This window comes from Pithys albifrons, chromosome 13, assembly GCF_047495875.1.
Source record: "Pithys albifrons albifrons isolate INPA30051 chromosome 13, PitAlb_v1, whole genome shotgun sequence".
NCBI classification, from domain to species: Eukaryota; Metazoa; Chordata; class Aves; order Passeriformes; family Thamnophilidae; genus Pithys; species Pithys albifrons.
In genome coordinates, this window is record NC_092470.1 from 20,662,106 (window position 1) to 20,680,185 (window position 18,080).

General features: G+C 48.4%; 1 protein-coding gene across 2 annotated transcripts in view; it reads left to right on the plus strand.

Moving 5' to 3' along the window:
* Positions 1 to 18,080, plus strand: part of PIAS1 (protein inhibitor of activated STAT 1) — a 73,475-nt gene that overhangs the window by 38,144 nt on the left and 17,251 nt on the right. For both annotated transcript variants that reach the window (XM_071568388.1, XM_071568390.1), the window contains exons 3-7: positions 10,421 to 10,505; positions 11,066 to 11,113; positions 12,164 to 12,254; positions 12,750 to 12,884; positions 17,057 to 17,162. In XM_071568388.1, the coding sequence (XP_071424489.1) occupies positions 10,421 to 10,505; positions 11,066 to 11,113; positions 12,164 to 12,254; positions 12,750 to 12,884; positions 17,057 to 17,162 (465 nt within the window). The remainder of the gene's footprint in view (positions 1 to 10,420; positions 10,506 to 11,065; positions 11,114 to 12,163; positions 12,255 to 12,749; positions 12,885 to 17,056; positions 17,163 to 18,080) is intronic.

The window sequence follows — 18,080 nt, forward strand, 5'->3', positions numbered from 1 at the left end:
AACAGAGATCACTGGAATTCCAGGACCTGACAGGATGGGGATGTTTCCAGACACCACTGCTGGGCTGTGAATGGATTTAGGAACCCACTTGGCTTTCATGAAGTCAGAGAATAGGCTGGGTGGGAAGGGACCCTTTGGGATTGTGGGGTCCAACCCCTGGCCCTGCACAGACACCCCAAAATCCCACCCTGTCCCATTGTCCAAACCCTCCAGAAGCTCTGGCAGCCTTGGGGCTGTGCCCACTGCCCTGGGGAGCCTGGTCAGTGCCCACCACCCTCTGGGGGAAGGACCTTTCCTGATGCCCAACCTGCCCCTGCCCTGGCACAGCTTCATCCAAGATCAAATTAAGATATATTTTTGGGTAATTGATGATTTGATAAGGAGCCTGTGGGTCCCTCCCCACCCAGGGCATTGTAGGACTCTAATGAAAGCTTTTTGTAGCAGGAATTACCCCAACCCCGTGGCTGCCTCCAGGCATGTGAGTAATCCCTTAATAACCAGGAGCCAGTGGGAGCCTGGAGTCCCTTCCAGTGCTGGGGGAGCTCACAGGGCTGCTCACATCACACAGCAGGGCAGTTTTGAAGGTTTCCTCTTGCCACCAAGGTGCTGAGGTCCCTCAGTGGTTGCTGGAAATGCTGCTGGGACTTGGAGGTCTTGAGTAACCTGGAGTTTTTCAGAGATCCTTCTACCTCCCTTTAGGATAAAATGATACATGGATTGTGCTAACCTTGGTGAAGAGCTTATTAGGGACTCTGCTGTCTAATAATGAATATTAAACTTAATTCTTTGCCTTTTCTGTCAGGTTTATAAAACTTGCTACTTGGTTTTGGAGAGGAAAACTCTAACAGCAGAATCCCTGTGCAGGGATGTGGCAGTGCTGCCTTCTTCCTGCTGCCCCTTTGGAGTGTTTGGGAGTTGGTGCTCTCAGGAGGAAGCTCAAATGTTCAAGCTTGAGGGGCAGCATTTGAGTGCTGGGACAGATATTTTGGTGTCTAAAGTGACTGAACTTGAGTCAGGAGGATCCAGGGGTGTTCCCTCCCCTGACACAGTGATGGAAAAGTTGTGCAGTGATCTGTGGGCCAGGAGGGCAGAGCTGGTGGGTGGGTGTTGGTTCCACAGAGGTGGGTTGGGAGGGTGGAGAGTTCTGGCTCGCAAGGTTGGCCTGAAATTGTCCCTTAGTCCTCCCTGCAGGTCTTCAGAAATGCTCCAGTACATGACTTGTTGAGAAAATAATCAAACATAAATGTCAGTCCAATTGCACAGAGTTTCCAGCTGATCTATTCTGTTTGTACAACATATCAGAGAGAGTTATAAAATCCATAATATTTATGGATTAATTGTAGTCCTTGGAGTATTTCCAGGCTATTTTCATGTATATATTTAGGCACTGTTTCAAATAAGCTCCTTCATATCTCTTTACTCCCTGCCTTTCCCACCCCCTGCCTGTTCCTCCTGGGGATTAACTGTGAGTTGGACAGAATCTAACCATGATTTGAGGTGAGAAATGCAGAGCTGGTGAATAACCAGGACCTGGGCTCTGTTCTTCATCCCCTCTGAGGTGAGGAGGGTGGCACTGTCCCTGCAGGTGTTTGTGGGCACAGCTGTCACCCTGGGAGTGGGTTAAGGGCTCATGACCACTGCCAGGGAGAGAAGGTTTTGTGTGTTTACTGAGGTGCTTCCCCTCAAGTAGCTTTGAAGGGTTTGGAAACGTTCAGGTTACGCAGCATCCGTTGTGGGAAGTGATGGAAAGGGAGTGAAATGGCCAAGCTGTGACAAAACAGGAATTGGGGTGCTTGTGGCACTGGAGTGGCTGAGCCCCTGAAGGCCAAGGCTGGGCTGGGGGGCAGAGCCCACCTTGGCATGGGCTGGCTGGCTCTGGGGCTCAGGGAGAGTCTTTTCCAGCCTTCCAGGGGTGGCTCCAAGCAGGGATCAATGTTTCAGGACAGCAGGAATGAAGGGAACACTGGGGGTGGTTTGGAAGGCTCTGCTGCTGTTCCAGAGCATGACAAAGGTTGTGGTTCATAGACAGGAAGTGTTTGTGTGTAAACACTTGGTTACCCAGAAACTTCATAAATTGGGGTGGTTTTAAAGGCCTGGTGGTGCCTCCTGGGATGCAGATCCCCCACTGAGGTGGGTCCTCTCAGCGTTTCTCTCCCTCTTGGATCCTGCTTGAATAAAGTCGTTGCAGCAGGGACAGCTCCAAACACAGCTGGAGGTCAGGAGGTGTCCAGGAGGCTCTGGACAAGCAGGAGGGACTGTCCCTGCTGACCTCCTGACCAGGGATCACAGAATCACAGAATCACAGAATGGATTGAGTTGGAAAAGACCTCCAAGATCAGCAAGTCCAACCCTTGATCCAGCCCCACTGTGATCACCAGCCCAGGGCACGGAGTGCCAGAGTGATCACAGTGGGGTTGGATCAAGGGTTGGATTTGATGATCTCAGAGGTCTCTTCCAACCCAACTGAGAAGAGAAGAGCAATGAGGCTGGAGAAGGGACTGGAGCACAAGTGCTGTGGGGAGAGGCTGAGGGAGCTGGGGGTGTTCAGCCTGGAGAAGAGGAGGCTCAGAGGTGACCTCAGCACTGTCTGGAAGTGCCTGAAGGGAAGTTCTGGCCAGGTGGGGGTTGGTCTCTTCTCCCAGGCACTCAGCAATAGGACAAGGGGGCACGATGGGCTCAAGCTCTGCCAGGGGAAATTGAAGTTGGAGATCAGGAAGAAATTCTTTGCAGAGAGAGTGCTCAGGGATTGGAATGGGCTGCCCAGAGAGGGGGTGGAGTCCCCATCCCTGGAGGTTTTTCAGCTGAGCTTGGCCGTGGCACTGAGTGCCATGATCTGGTAAAGGGACTGGAGTTGGCCCAAGGGTTGGACTTGATGATCTCGGAGGTCTTTTCCAACTCAATCCATTCTGTGATTCTGTGGATGTGGCACTGAGTGAGAATCCACCATGTCTTGATCCAACCCTGCTGTGAGAATCCACCATGTCTTGATCCAACCCCACTGTGATCACCAGCCCAGGGCACTGAGTGCCCTGGGCTGGTGATCACAGTAGGGTTGGATCAAGGGTTGGACTCAATGATCTCGAAGGTCTTTTCCAACCCAACCCATTCTATGATTCTGTAATTCTGTGATCCCTGGTCAGGAGGTGTCCAGGAGACTCTGGACAAGCAGCAGGGACAGCTCCAAACCGAGCTGGAGGGATGGACCCTGGTCAGGAGGTGTCCAGGGGGACTCTGGACAAGCAGCAGCAGGAGGAGCTGTGGCTCTGGAGGTGTGTTATGGATTTCCTGCCTTTTGCTGCCATGGAACAGCATTCAAAGCCTGCCTGGATTTTACCATTTGAAAAGCTGAGCCTTGAACTAAATGCAGGGATTTGGGTCCAGTTTGGAGGCAGCAATTCAATTTTCAGGAGCAATACTTGAAAGAGGATCCAGAGGAACTGCAAGATCCCTGTGCTGCAACAAGATGAGCTTTTTACCTCTCTGGGGAAGGAAAGCTCCATGAGGAGCCTGTTCAGTGCCCACACACCCCTGGGTGGTGAAGAACCTTGTGCTCATACCCAGCCTGAGCCTCCCCTGGCACAGCTCCAGCTGTTCCTCACATCCTCATCAGGAAGGTGAAGACAGATAATTAGATATATAATTATATATCCATGTGTTGGCTTGACATCTGCTACAATATTTAGATTTCTGGTTAATATTTATTATTAATTAAATGTAAAGATTCCTAGTCCAAACTCTGCACTGTGTTAGGTTGGTGAATAACCAATTAGGCATCTCTTGTTTATCTTACAGCATGCAGCAAAAATTTGCTGTAGTCCTCACACTCTGACTTAACAGAACTGGTTTTACCTTCAGAAATAAACCCAGTTATTGGAAATCATTGGGAATGGGCCAGTTGAGTGAGAGCTCAGGTAATTATTGTGGTGTACAGTGCAAGTTTCATTTCAGTCCAGGTCTCTCTCTGCATTAGGAGGTAAAACATTCCCTTCAGTATTTAAGAAGCTGCACTTGGTGATGATAAATGGGAATATTCCCCTTGGTTTGCTGGCAGGGGATGGTCAGGAAACATCTCCACCTCAACACAAGATTCATTAAAGATTCCAAGGTGGCTGTGCCTGAATGGGAGTGCAGAGAGTGGCTTTTTCTCAAGGCAGCAAGAGGTGTTTTGCTGCAGATTGTGGGGCTATTTTTAGCCCTGGGTACTGGTGAGGTGGAACAGAATATTTTTAGAGCTGTAGAAAATGCAGCCACTTGTGCTGGGTTCCTTTTTTCACTCTGCTGCTAGAGGGGTTTTCCAAAATAAAGAATAAAATTGGTAGGAAATGTCTCTCATGTATCTTTATTACTTATATAAGGGATATATTGAGTGTGTGTGTGTATATATATATTTTATATATATATGTATATATAGACACACATTTCTGTAGGATTTTAAGTGCTTTGGTTCTATGAATGATGTTGTCATCTATTAAAATATATATTAATCATATTAAGGTATATTAAAATGGTTTTCCCTCAAATTCTGCAAGCCTTACTCAAGTGAAATGTTTGAAGAAAATCCACAATTAGCAGGGCATAATTGGATCCCTCTCAGCAAATATCCACCAATCCCATATTCTGTTTGGATCATGACCTGGCTGAGTTCATGGAGTGATTCAGGAACCAGTGGTGATGCTGCATTGGGAAAAGAAGAGCTTGGAAGAAGAGACTCTGTGATGTTTTTGCAGCATTTTAGGCATTTTTGAGTGTGTTTTGCTAATATTGGGCACCTGCAGGGCCAACAGAGCTGAGCCTGTGCTGGTTCTTGGTGTGTGTACAGATTTCCAGGAAAACATGGATTTTGTTCCTTGCCTTCCCTGGATTTAATTGGCTGGATGAAGGAGTAGGAAAGAGGAGCCACGGATTTGGTGATGTCTGAAACTGTTCCTGTTGCCACTCATGTCATTCCATGATTCTGCTTGAAAAGCTTTGGGTTACACTTTGCAAGCCCTCTCAGATCTCTGAATTGCTCAGGGGATTTTTCAGCAGCAGGGTAAGACAGTGCTGCTGCTTCCTGCATTTTGGGGGAAATTACTGCACTTGGGTTCTTCATGTTTAATTTAAATGACAAAGTCCAAGAGCCATCTGTGCCTTGTCCCTCCTTTCTGAACCTGCAGAGCACACCTGGCCTGTAAAGCTCTTAACTGCTCCTCCAAGTTCTGTTCCATTCAGAGAGGGCTAAAGAAAAGGTTGTAATGTCTAATAATTCACAGTTATAAAAAACCCCAATCCCCCCCAAAAACCATTCCTGGCATCTTTCTTACAAACTGTCATGTTTGCTCTGTTGTCCTGGCCTTGATTTCAGCTTTATTAGATTATAAATTCTATTTTAATCCACTTGGGTTTCGATTGCAGATCTATTTTTACCTTTCTGTTGTTAAATAATAATAATTGTTTGCAGGGCAGGGTTGTGTTTCTGTCCCTCAGAATGATTTTCTCTCATAAAACTGTACATTTGCATAGTTCTGGTTTTAATCTTGAAAACTTGAAAAGGAAATGATGAGCTTGACTTGCCAGGGGCTGTTTGGTGTCCTGATACACCACAGGAATTAATAGAAATCTGGCAGCTTTTCTACACTTCAACTCCAGATGGGCAGAGTTTCTTCCCTGCAAAATCCCAAGTCCCTGGGAATGAGGAGTTGGAGTTGTGGCTCAGCCTGGGAGCTGTGTCTGTAATGGCAGAGCTCTGGTTAATGTGCTTGGCTGAGACTTTCCTGCATCATTTGTAGGGTAAGCAGATCTAGAAGGAATAGATATGGATATAAAAAGAAGATAAAGGAGAAGATGAGAGAAAACCACGAAGAAAAACCATATTTTATCTTCCTTTCAGATGCCACTACCCAGTTGTAGTTCCATGTCCAAGGGGCAGAGTTGTGTCTGCCTGACCATGACTCTGTTGTGATTCAGACCAACGTAGTTCTTGTCCTGTTCAGTCTGTCCAGAGTTTTGCAATATTTTATTGGCTTTTGGAGCATCTTTGCTGAATTAACAAGCTTTTCCTGCCCTCTTTGCAGTTCAGCCACACTCCTGTGGGAATCCCAGGGTTGCAGGTGCACAAAGCAGGGCTGGAGAACACAGGGGGTGGTTTGGGGCTGGTTTCAGGGAAGGAGCAGCCCATCCCTGGGATCACTGATCAGCAGCTCAGGGGCTTTGGTGAGACAAGAGCATATCACAGAATTCCAGAATGGTCGGGGTTGGAAGGGGCTTAAAGCTCTTCTTGTCCCACCCATGGGCAGGGACACCTCCCACCAGCCCAGGTGGCTCCAAGCCCTGTCCAGCCTGGCCTGGGACACTCCCAGGGATGGGGCAGCCACAGCTTCTCTGCCCAACCTGTGCCAGGACCTGCCCACCCTCCCAGCCAGGAATTCCTGCCCAGTATCCCACCTAAACCCACCCTGTTTCACTTTAAATCCATTCCCCCTTGACCTGTCACTCCATGGCCTGGCCAAGTCCCCACTTCAGCAGAGGGTGCACCAAAAACACACTGAAAATTGAAAAAAAACCCAAAACCACAAGAAGAAATGGTAGAGGCCTTTTTTTTGGTGCCAGCAGAGGCTGTTTCCTGTCTGACCAACATGCTGGATCCATGGCTGGTGAGGACAACTGGGATTGGAAAGCTCCCAGTGCAGAACTCAAACTGTGCTTCTAAATTTGCTCCCAATTGAATGTGTAAATGCTTTAATTTGGCCAGTGCAGGAACTGGATATTAGGGAAGATTTCTTCACTGAGAGACTGGTTAAGTATTGAAATAATCCAGGGAAGTGGTGGAGTCACCACCCCTGGCAGTGTCCAAAAAACAAGTTGTGGTTTAGTGATAAGTTGGTATTTGGTTGAAGGTTGGACCTGATGATCCTGGAGATCTTTTCCAACCTTAGTGATTCTGTCAACACAGAAGTTGGAAACCCCCTTTTCAATGTCACATGTTGTTATTAAATAAAACCAGGTCTTATTAACACAAGGAAAAGGGTTGAATTTTGGAACCTTTGTCCCATGATGGGAACTCTGTCATAGTTTTCTGCTGCACAGGGACTTCAGTTCCTCCTGTTTCCCACATTCCCTGCTGGATCCCTTAAGCTGAGGCTGCTGTAAAACCAAAGCCAGCAAAAAGATGAGCAGGTGAAAGGGAAAAGGATCACTTGGAATTTTGGGGTTGGAATGTTGGTAACTGCTGTTTGACTTCTTGGGCAATGAAGGTTTAGATGAAGGTCACGTCAGTTTAGTGTTGAGCAGCCTTTGGTTAAAGGTGTTGGAGTTCACAAAAACCTTCCAGAACTTTTCTAGTAAAGGCAAAACTGGCACTTTGTAGGTGAAAGGGAAAAGGATCACTTGGAATTTTGGGGTTGGAATTTTGGAAACTGCTGTTTGACTTCTTGGGCAATGAAGGTTTAGATGAAGGTCACGTCAGTTTAGTGTTGAGCAGCCTTTGGTTAAAGGTGTTGGAGTTCACAAAAACCTTCCAGAACTTTTCTAATAAAGGCAAAACTGGCACTTTGTAGGATGAAGGAAATAATCCATGAGAGGAAAATAATCCCAGCAGGCAAAGCCATGTAATACTAGGAAATAATACCTGGAATTCCTTCAGTTCTCTGCAGTGCTTCAGCTTTGCTGGTTCAGCTCTTGTTGGTGACAATGTGTAGTTCTGACTTCTCCACTGATACCTAAAAATAGGTGCAGAATTGCCTGGAAGCCAAAGGTTCAAACAGCTTTTCATTGTTAATTGTGCACATTGTGTTTGTGTTTCCTGCTCCCTCTTACTCTGTGCTCTGCCAGGGCTGCTCCAGAGGAAATGGATGGAAATCAGAATGCAACAGGTTATTTGGGGGAGTTGATGCCTTTGGAAAGGTTTCCTATTGCTGCTGCTGTCCCAGGGGTTTATTCCCTGTTCCTGCCCCTCCAGCTCTGGGGCTGTGCCCTGACCTGCACATAAAGGAATAAATGTGTGGATTGTGGCAAGAGAGAGAGAGAGAAATGGAATTTGGGGGGATTGTTGCTGTGAATATTTATCCTCCCTCAATGTCTTTGCTGTTGTTGGTTCCAACCCACCACCTGCTGGTTTAACAAAATCCCTGGAGTCTCCCCCTGAAGTGTTCACTCATCTGTCACTCAGGGCTGAGGCAGAAGGGCATTATAGTAAACCAAAAAAAAAAGATAAATCTGTCATGTGTTTAATGCATAATGTATTTATTCAGAGCCTTATAAAATTATTAAGAATAATGGAACTGAATGAGAAGCTGCTTTAGGTTGCACTCCAGTGTGTGTGGGGAGTGTGGAGCAGTTCTCTGGGGAGATGCTTCTTTTTCTTCCCTTCATTTTTTAACAGCCACTTTCATTGCCAGTGTGTGTTTCTCTGTGCCTGCAGCCCTGGGAAGGGATTTGGTTCAGATAAACCCACTGTTTTGGAGATCTTTAACATGCCTTTGGTTGGCAGCAGGAGCAGTAACTCTTGAGCAGTGTTTGGTTTGTTCTGGGACACTGTGAAGGCTCAGAAAGCAGATTTTGTAGTTACATATCTTGGCAGGTTCCATATATTTGGTGCATTTCACTCCATAAAATATCCTCCTGAAATGTGACCTGTTGCCTGGGTTGTGCTTCAGCCCCTCTGGGAACTAATCCATGATCTTGTGTGCCCCAGGAGATGAACCACTCATTGATGAGAATTCCTAGAGAATTTATTTATTATCAGAGTACACTTGTTACAACAACTGATGGGTTTAAGTTGCTGTTCCCTGCATCACTTCTTTAATGTCTATTTTACCTGCATGTCAGCTTTGTTAATTATATTTTATATTTTCATTGTTAATTATATTTTATATTTTCATTGTTAATTATATTTTCATTTATATTTTCATTTATATTTTCATTGTTAATTATATTTTATATTTTCATTTATATTTTCATTGTTAATGATATTTTCATTTATAGGAGTGTTTAAATGCCAGTGGCTGTTTGCAGGAGGACGTGTGTCTCTGCTATGGCTATAAAATCAGTATAAATGAGTATAAATGAATATAACTGAGTATAAATTCCTAGAGAATTTATTTATTATCAGAGTACACTTGTTACAACAACTGATGGGTTTAAGTTGCTGTTACCTGCATCACTTCTTTAATGTCTATTTTACCTGCATATCAGCTTTGTTAACGATATTTTCATTTATATTTTCATTGTTAATGATATTTTATATTTTCATTGTTAATTATATTTTATATTTTCATTGTTAATTATATTTTATATTTTCATTGTTAATTATATTTTATATTTTCATTGTTAATTATATTTTCATTTATGTTTTCATTTATATTTTTGTTTAAATGCCAGTGGCTGTTTGCAGGAGGACGTGTGTCTATGCTATGGCTATAAAAAATGAGTATAAATGAATATAACTGAGTATAAATTCCTAGAGAATTTATTTATTATCCAAGTACACTTGTTACAACAACTGATGGGTTTAAGTTGCTGTTACCTGCATCACTTCTTTAATGTCTATTTTACCTGCATATCAGGTTTGTTAACTATATTTTCATTTATATTTTCATTGTTAGTTATATTTTCATTTATATTTTCATTTATATTTTCATTGTTAATTATATTTTCATTTATATTTTTGTTTAAATGCCAGTGGCTGTTTGCTGGAGGACGTGTGTCTATGCTATGGCTATAAAATCAGTATAAATGACTATAACTGAGTATAACTGAGTATGACTGAGTATAAATGAGTATAACTGAGTATAAATTCCTAGAGAATTTATTTATTATCCAAGTACACTTGTTACAACAACTGATGGGTTTTCAGTTGCTGTTACCTGCATCACTTCTTTAATGTCTATTTTACCTGCATATCAGCTTTGTTAATTATATTTTCATTGTTAATTATATTTTATATTTTCATTGTTAATTATATTTTCATTTATATTTTCATTTACATTTTCATTTATATTTTCATTGTTAATGATATTTTCATTTATATTTTCATTGTTAATGATATTTTCATTTATATTTTCATTGTTAATGATATTTTCATTTATAGGAGTGTTTAAATGCCAGTGGCTGTTTGCAGGAGGATGTGTGTCTATGCTATGGCTATAAAATGACTATAACTGAGTATAACTGAGTATAACTGAGTATAACTGAGTATAACTGAGTATGACTGAGTATGACTGAGTATAACTGAGTATGACTGAGTATGACTGAGTATAACTGAGTATGACTGAGTCTAACTGACTATAACTGAGTCTAACTGACTATAACTGAGTCTAACTGACTATAACTGAGTATAACTGAGTATAACTGAGTCTGACTGAGTCTCAGATGTGTCTGCAGCCCCGGGGAGGTGGCTGTGGGCTGGCCTGGGTGGCTCTGAAGGTCTCTCTGTTCCCTGCAGCCTCAGACAACAGCCAGCGGTTCCGCGAGACGTGCTTTGCCTTCGCGCTGACGCCGCAGCAGGTGCAGCAGATCAGCAGTTCCATGTGAGTGGAATTAGCACCCCAAACCTTGGAGATGTGAGGTGTGTGCAGTGCTCAGGGAAGGGCAGCTCCTTTCTGTGCCCTTTGTGTGGGAACTGGGAGCAAAAGGGTGAGAGGAGAGGGTTAAACGCCCCCACTTTGGGGTGTTTTGGGTGGGTTTCTCTTGGATTAAGTTCTGTGCAAACACAGGACTCTGTGCAAAGCACTTTATTTACCAACACTGCTTCCTGCAGCCCTTTCTTGCCACCAGCCAGGCCACCAGCCAGATGCTTTCTCCATTTCTGTGTTGTATTTTATAGTGAGCCATCAGAGTTTTCTTTATAGTGTATAATAAAAAAAGGAACTGGTAGAGGTCAGATGAGAATGTAATTGAGTTATTTACCTTGAAAAATAAAAACTGTGCCTTTTAATGCATCTGGGGAGTGATGGTTTGACTGGCCAGAAGCAGCCAAGTATGATGGACACCATATGTAGCATCCATCAAACCTCCGGCAAACTGGAGAAAACATTGATGAATCTCTTGTGAAAATGGTGTTTTTTAACCCATGTTCTGTTGTTTCCAGGGATATTTCTGGGACCAAATGTGACTTCACAGTACAGGTCCAGCTAAGGTATGTGTGTTCTGCCTGTCCTTGATGCTGTTGGTTTCTCAGTGTATCAGCCACGTGTTGTCCAGCAGGTCAGGCATTCCAGGGTGGGGAGGAACCTCATCCTGCTGGAGTGTCTTGGTGCTGGTTGTAGGTTGGGTGGATCCTCCTCCCTGTAACTCCACTGGCAGATTCCAGGTGCCTGGGCCTTCAGAATCTCGGAGCAGGGAGGGTGGTTCTTCCCAGCAGAGGTGTCAGGCACAGCATTCCATGGGCATGGCAACCCAAGGGCTCCTTCCCTTCAGGCAGCACTTTGGGAATCACTGGGCTGGGTCTGAACCTGCTGGTTGTTGTAGAGGTTTTGACAAGTGTATAATGAGGTGATTAAATCCTCTGTGTCAGCCAATTGGGTTGACTCAGTATGGGGTTGGGTGGATAAAGGGATGAGGAGGGAATAAGGGAAAAGGGGGACAGAGGCAGCACCCCCAGTTTGGGACCCTGATGGGATGAGACATTGGCAGGTGCCCTGGAAGGAACCCAGTGGGGCTGAGAGGCTCTTGTTGGTCCTTGGAATGCCTGTTGTCCATGATCCTGGCCTAGCCCAGGGCAGGGTGTCCTGTCTTGGATCCAAATAAACCTGCTTGGACTTCAGTCAATAAATCCAACTGGCTGAAGGAAGAGCTCTGCCCTGGGGGCTCCTGTGCCTCACCAGCTGCTGGTTTGCTGGAGCTGGGACAGGGGGAGACACTAAAGGTTGTCATTTGTGAAAGGTTGGTCTTGTATTGAGAGGTTTGGAGAAGAGGCAGAAAAGAAATGGGGATGAACTGTCCCTGTAAGAGGAACCTGCCTGTGGGAATGAGTCAGGCAGTGGGAGGGATTCAGGGAACCTGAGCAGGAACCTACAGCCTTCCTGAAGCACTGGAATTCTGGGGGGCTTTCCTGCCTAGGGACGTGTGTGGCTAATCTGAGGACTGTTAGCAAGAGTTGTGCTTTCATAGCTCAGTGGGAAAAAACTCCTAGGAAGAGATGATCTCAAAATCCCTTTGAAAGATGATGGAAGCTCTTTGCTTTTAGGTTTTGTTTGTCAGAAACCAGTTGTCCACAAGAAGATCACTTCCCACCCAATCTGTGTGTGAAAGTAAATGGGAAACCATGCAGCCTTCCAGTAAGTGAGATGTTCTTCTGATACACATTTTTGGGTGGCAGCAGCAGGAATGTCTGGCAGAAATTAGCCTGAGAATTTAGCCTGACTTTTGTTTTCACATTATGGAGTGTTTGAATGAATAGAGAAGATGAAATAAATGGTTTCTCAGGAGACCAGGCAGAAGATTAATTTCCAAAAGCCATGACAGTAAATTTTTGTCTCTGACAAACACTGGCTGGGGCAGCACAGGGGGTTGGAGGGGACAGTGTTGGCCAGGCAGGTTCCACAGCACTGCTCAGAGGGGCCTGTTAGTATTCCATGGGCAGGGTTGGGATTTTGGATTTCTCTGGGAGGAGAAAGAGCTTTAAAACACCTGATGGATCTGAGTCTGCCCCCTCTCTCTGCACTGGGGTGGGAGCCTGGCTGGGGTGAGCAGCTGGGGCAGGGCTGTGGTGGGAAGGAGACTAAAGCAGTGTTGGATTTGCTGTGTCTGAGAGCTCAATGCTTTGATTTCAGGGCTACCTTCCACCAACCAAAAACGGTGTCGAACCAAAGCGCCCCAGCAGACCAATCAACATTACCTCACTCGTCAGGCTGTCCACGACGGTACCAAACACAATCGTTGTCTCCTGGACTGCAGAGATTGGGAGAGTAAGTCCTGCTCAGAGCTCAGCAGGGTCTGCTCTGGCCTCTGTGTGCCAGATCTGAGAGATAAGCAGGTTTAATGGTGCAGGGAGCCCTGGGTGCTGGAGCAATGGCCTGTTCCTGCTCGTGGTGGAATTCTGTGGTGGCAGGAGATGGATGTGCTCCCTGAGATCGGTGCACTCCCTGCTGGTGGTGGGAGCTCTCCCTCCATGCCCCACCCACCTCTGTGACTCACTGAGGGCTCAGATAATGAGATCAAGACATCCTATAAAACTGTTGTTTGTTGATTTGGCCAAACTTCAGACTTGGAGCTCTTCCTGACTTCAGGGACTCAACAAACCTTATCTTGGCTCTGCCTGGTGACCGGCATGTGACGTTCAGTACAGGGTGGCCCTCTCTGGCTGGGGCTGTGCACACAAAGCAGCACAGCTCAGCAGGGCCCAGCAGCTTCCACTGGCCTTTTACATTTCCCTTCTCACAACTGCCACTCTCATATTTCACATTTAAACACTCCTGGGTTTGTCACTTTCTTGTGTCTGTGGGGAGAGTGTTACAATTGGTATTTATGAAATTGCTGATGTTCCACTGCACTAATTAAATCTGGAACATGCTGCAAAAAGTGACTTCAACAAATGAGCCCCTGAATTAGTGAAGTGCTTTCAGTGCTGGCAGCAAACCTGCTGGGTGGGCATTACAGGGGCACCGTGTGCTGGTGCCACTGCAACCATCCTGTGGTTGGAAGGCCCGAGAATTGTCCTGAGAGGAAACCTTGTCCAAGAATCTGGCAATGTGCAAAGCCCAGGATTCCTGAGCCAGCATGGAAAAACACTCACAGCACAGTGGGCAGCTGGGAAACACCTCTGGAGGATCAGGATGGGCTTCCTGGGGAGTGGAAAACAGTCTCTCTTAGGATTGGGGAATAAATGATGGCTGAATGGGTATTTAAAAAAATCTTTTCTCTAGTGAGAGCTGCAGGTTTCAGAAATAATCATTTAAAGGTGCACCTGGTTTGGCTCACACTGCAGAAGGGCCTCCATGCAAGGGGATGGATCCTCTGAATGCTGAAGAATATCAGGGAGGATTTAGGGAAGAGAGAAGCCCTGAACTCTGTTAGTCTCTTGTGGGCTGGCTGGTTCTCAGGCTCCTAGGGATTTCAGGTATCTATTACCTGAAATTCTCTCCCCCCCCCCTCTTCCTCCCCCTCTTCCTCCCCCTCTTCCTCCCCCTCTCCCCCCCCCTCTTCCTCCCCCTCTTCCTCCCCCTCTTCCTCCCCCTCTTCCTCCCCCTCTTCCTCCCCCTCTTCCTCCCCCTCTTCCTCCCCCTCTTCCTCCCCCTCTTCCTCCCCCTCTTCCTCCCCCTCTTCCTCCCCCTCTTCCTCCCCCTCTTCCTCCCCCTCTTCCTCCCCCTCTTCCTCCCCCTCTTCCTCCCCCTCTTCCTCCCCCTCTTCCTCCCCCTCTTCCTCCCCCTCTTCCTCCCCCTCTTCCTCCCCCTCTTCCTCCCCCTCTTCCTCCCCCTCTTCCTCCCCCTCTTCCTCCCCCTCTTCCTCCCCCTCTTCCTCCCCCTCTTCCTCCCCCTCTTCCTCCCCCTCTTCCTCCCCCTCTTCCTCCCCCTCTTCCTCCCCCTCTTCCTCCCCCTCTTCCTCCCCCTCTTCCTCCCCCTCTTCCTCCCCCTCTTCCTCCCCCTCTTCCTCCCCCTCTTCCTCCCCCTCTTCCTCCCCCTCTTCCTCCCCCTCTTCCTCCCCCTCTTCCTCCCCCTCTTCCTCCCCCTCTTCCTCCCCCTCTTCCTCCCCCTCTTCCTCCCCCTCTTCCTCCCCCTCTTCCTCCCCCTCTTCCTCCCCCTCTTCCTCCCCCTCTTCCTCCCCCTCTTCCTCCCCCTCTTCCTCCCCCTCTTCCTCCCCCTCTTCCTCCCCCTCTTCCTCCCCCTCTTCCTCCCCCTCTTCCTCCCCCTCTTCCTCCCCCTCTTCCTCCCCCTCTTCCTCCCCCTCTTCCTCCCCCTCTTCCTCCCCCTCTTCCTCCCCCTCTTCCTCCCCCTCTTCCTCCCCCTCTTCCTCCCCCTCTTCCTCCCCCTCTTCCTCCCCCTCTTCCTCCCCCTCTTCCTCCCCCTCTTCCTCCCCCTCTTCCTCCCCCTCTTCCTCCCCCTCTTCCTCCCCCTCTTCCTCCCCCTCTTCCTCCCCCTCTTCCTCCCCCTCTTCCTCCCCCTCTTCCTCCCCCTCTTCCTCCCCCTCTTCCTCCCCCTCTTCCTCCCCCTCTTCCTCCCCCTCTTCCTCCCCCTCTTCCTCCCCCTCTTCCTCCCCCTCTTCCTCCCCCTCTTCCTCCCCCTCTTCCTCCCCCTCTTCCTCCCCCTCTTCCTCCCCCTCTTCCTCCCCCTCTTCCTCCCCCTCTTCTTTCCTCATAATCATGATCATCTCTCTCTCTATCAGCTATTTTTATAAAGAACATCCTGGGTAACTCCTGCATGACCCCTGGATGCCCCAGGTGTCCAACTCCAGGTGGGACAGGGCTTGGAGAGACCTGGGCTAGTGGGGGGTGTCCCTGCCATGGCAGAGGGTGGGATGGGATGAGCTCTAAGGCCCCTTCCAGCCCAGCCCATCCTATGAGACACAATCCTAAAGTGATTCTTTGAGACCTGCACAGTTCAGTGTGAGGAATGGCTTTATTTTGGCTGTGCCCATCCAGTACAGAATTTGGATTCCCTCCTGCCCTTCTCCTGGAGTCATCCCTGGGATTTTTACCCACTCTGCTCCAGAGCCTTCTGTACAAGCTGCCTTGGGCAAGTTGTGCCTTTGTAGATTCAAGCTGTCGGTAAATAATTTCACAGTGTTAATTAGCAATTTTCTAACTTCTATACTAATTGAGGCATTAAACAAACAAGTTAAAGCAGTAGTGGTTTTTAACGATGTGAGAAGCAGTCATGGTAAGAATAAAATCTTGAAAATGTGGTGTTTCTGATGCTGTTTCAATTGGAGCAATTTTGTGGTAAGATGTATTACTGAAATCCTGCCTTTGGATGCTGGTGGCATCCTAAATATGAGAGAGTGGATGTCACAACTGTGTGATGTTTCTTGTGGCAGTTGCTGAGGGAAGCCTTTCTTTTTTCAACTGAAATTCTATGAATGCAGCTACAGGTTTAGCCAGTGATGTTTTTATCAAACTAATTGATGTCCCCTAATGTGAGAGCCCAGATTTTATCCTTTCCATTTTGGGGGCTGAGAGGTGCTGCTGATAAATGCATAGTACAGTCTCACATGTTTAGAAAGTCATTTACAACCTGCTTTTTTAGAAGCTTGTAAGGAAAAGAAGAGCTTCAGAAATCCCAGGTTGTGGTTTGAATTTGATGCCAGGAGGAGCTCAGCCCTCGAGGGAAAGGGTTGGAGTTCTGCATCCAACCTGCCTGGATGCCAAAGGAGTGGCAGAAAGGAGCATCCATGGCCTTGCCCTGACACTGATAAGGAAAACTGGCATGGTCAGCCCTGCTGAGGCTGGTGGGGAAGTGACCCAACCTCCTGGGAGGGCAAGGACAGGCCACTGGGAGCTGTGACTCCTTGGGCTGGTTCTCCAGAGCACATCTTGGCCCCCCTGAACTCTGGAACTGCCTTTGTTCTGTTCTGCTTGGGCAGGGAAGGTCCCAATCCAGAACCAGGGAAGTGCAGGAAGGTGAGGAGCAGATGAGCAGTGCCTGCTGCCTGAGTGGCACAGCCTGCAGATGAGGCACAGCCCTTTGGAAGAGGCACCACTACTCACTTTCCTCTTTTGAAAACAAAATAAGCTTTTATTAGAAAAGAAAAAAAGAATAAACACCAGGATAAATTCTGATAACCCTTGACCTGGCAGCTTCCCTTGAATGCACTGACACAGGGCAGTACCTCATGTCACCCATGGGACATTAAACACGTTGGCACAGGGCAGTACCTGCCATCACCCACGTGAAATCACCCTGCAGAAAGGGGCTGCATGTCCTGAATTAGGTGTAAAACTTCCAGAAGTGTCCTGAGTGCTGTTTTAAGAGCTTGGTTTGCAGCTCAGTCTCAGGGAAGTTGGAGACACTTGTGTTGCTTTTCACACTCCAGCCATGTGAACTCCTGGAGCTCGAGGGGTTCTCTCTGTCAGAAACACAGAGCAAGAGGTACAAAATCCAAGCTGCAGTGATGCTGAGTCTTTGCTGTGCTGTTCTGTCCCCAGAACTATTCCATGGCAGTGTACTTGGTGAAGCAGTTGTCCTCCACGGTGCTGCTGCAGAGGTTGCGAGCCAAGGGCATCCGGAACCCCGACCACTCCCGAGCGCTGAGTATGTCTGGGGGCAACTGGGCAGTGCTGGGGGCAACTGGGCAGTGCTGGGAGCAGACTGGGCAGTGCTGGGGGCAAATGGGGCAGTGCTGGGGGCAAATGGGGCAGTGCTGGGGGCAAATGGGGCAGTGCTGGGGGCAGACTGGGCTGTGCTGGGGGCAAATGGGGCAGTGCTGGGGGCAGACTGGGCAGTGCTGGGGGCAAATGGGGCAGTGCTGGGGGCAGACTGGGCAGTGCTGGGGGCAGACTGGGCAGTGCTGGGAGCAGACTGGGCTGTGCTGGGGGCAAACGGGGCAGTGCTGGGGGCAGACTGGGCAGTGCTGGGGGCACACTGGGCTCTGCTGGGGGCGCACTGGGCAGTGCTGGGGGCACACGGGGCAGTGCTGGGGGCACACGGGGCAGTGCTGGGGGCAGACTGGGCAGTGCTGGGGGCAACTGGGCAGTGCTGGGGGCAACTGGGCAGTGCTGGGAGCAGACTGGGCAGTGCTGGGAGCAGACTGGGCAGTGCTGGGGGCAAATGGGGCAGTGCTGGGGGCAGACTGGGCAGTGCTGGGGGCAGACTGGGCAGTGCTGGGGGCACACGGGGCTGTGCTGGGGGCACACTGGGCTGTCCTGCCCCAGGGCTGCACTTCCTGCAGCTCCCTGGGCTGGGGGCAAACGGGGCAGTGCTGGGGGCAAACGGGGGCAGTGCTGGGGGCAGCCTGGGCGGTGCTGGGGGCACACGGGGCTGTGCTGGAGGCGCACTGGGCTCTGCTTGGGGGCACACTGGGCAGTGCTGGGGGCGCACTGGGCTGTGCTGGGGGCACACTGGGCAGTGCTGGGGGCGCACTGGGCAGTGCTGGAGGGAAACTGGACTCTGCTGGGGGCACATTGGGCAGTGTTGGGGGCACACTGGGCTCTGCTGCCCCAGGGCTGCACT